The sequence below is a fragment of the Nematolebias whitei genome, chromosome 12, assembly GCF_014905685.2.
Source record: "Nematolebias whitei isolate Nwh7 chromosome 12, NemWhi1, whole genome shotgun sequence".
NCBI classification, from domain to species: domain Eukaryota; kingdom Metazoa; phylum Chordata; class Actinopteri; order Cyprinodontiformes; family Rivulidae; genus Nematolebias; species Nematolebias whitei.
The window spans coordinates 48578584-48579828 of NC_056509.1; the positions used below are offsets into that span (position 1 = coordinate 48578584).

The 1245-nt window shown below is 44.3% G+C and overlaps 1 protein-coding gene across 1 annotated transcript in view; it reads left to right on the forward strand.

Annotated features, from left to right (window-relative positions):
* Positions 1 to 1245, forward strand: part of LOC119417984 (collagen alpha-1(XII) chain) — a gene marked incomplete in the record, with an annotated part of 211081 nt that overhangs the window by 13824 nt on the left and 196012 nt on the right. Inside the window, 1 exon segment of the mRNA XM_037685231.1 lies at positions 580 to 843. Coding sequence (XP_037541159.1) covers positions 580 to 843 — 264 coding nt within the window.

The following is a 1245-nucleotide window of genomic DNA, read 5'->3' on the forward strand; positions in this document are numbered from 1 at the left end:
TTATGTTCATACTTTATGTTCATACTTTATGTTCATACTTTATGTTCGTACTTTATGTTCATACTTTATGTTCATACTTTATGTTCATACATTCCAGGTGGCCAACATTTCTAAAAATCCTTTTTTTATTGGTCTTAATATTCTAATTTTCTGAGATACTGAATTTGGTGTTTTTCAGTTCTAATCATCAACAATAAAATAAATAAACATTTGAAATATATCAGTCTGTGAATAATGAATGAATATAATATACAGGTTTCACTTTCTGAATGGAATTACTGAAATAAATAAACTTTTTCATGATATTCTTATTTTATGACCAGCACCTGTATTTACATAAGTCCAGTTCACGTGATATTTTGCTAACAGACAGGTGGAAGGTAGAGCACATGATGGAACAGATGTGATCATGTGACTCAGACACAACACTATCACTCTCTGAGCCCTGCAGCGGCGGGTGATACCAACCCTAACTTCACTCCAACACGTTCCTGCTCTGGTTCCGACTCGTGGTCCTGCCGGACTCAGATGAACCAAACTGAGTCCAGCAGGACCAGAAACCTGTGTTCTGTTTCCCAGGATGCACTGCTGCTGCCGCAGCGGACGTGGTTTTCCTGGTTGACGGCTCCTGGAGCGTCGGCCAGCAGAACTTCAGACATATCCGCAACTTCATCTCTGCGGCGGCCGGAGCCTTTCAGATCGGACAGGACAGAACCTGGGTGTCCGTGGTCCAGTTCAGCGATGACACCCGGACCGAGATCCGTCTGAACCAACACCCAACCCGGGCCGGTCTCCTGAGGGCCATCGGGTCACTGCCATACAAAGGAGGGAGCAGAAGGACGGGTTAGTGCTCACCTTGACCTTTACACAGATTTCTTCTTCTTGATCTTCTGGAGTCTAGTTCAGGTTCTTTGATTCATCTGAGAGCAGAAGATCTTCAGTCAGCTGATGTTTTTACGCCTCGTCTCCTCCTGAAGCACACACACTCTATGTCTCATGTCAATCAAAGCAGGACACGTGAAACTCTGAGCGTCCTGCTCATTTATCCAGGTAGATAGTAAGATGGTTTGGGTCAGGTGGGCGGGTATCTGTCCAGATCACCTGATCCAACCTTCTTACCTTCAGACACGGACGTTCAAAGTAAGAACTTCATAAAAATAAATTCATCCATCCATCCATCCATCCATCCATCCATCCATCCATCCATCCATCCATCCATCCATCCATCCATCCATCCATCCATCC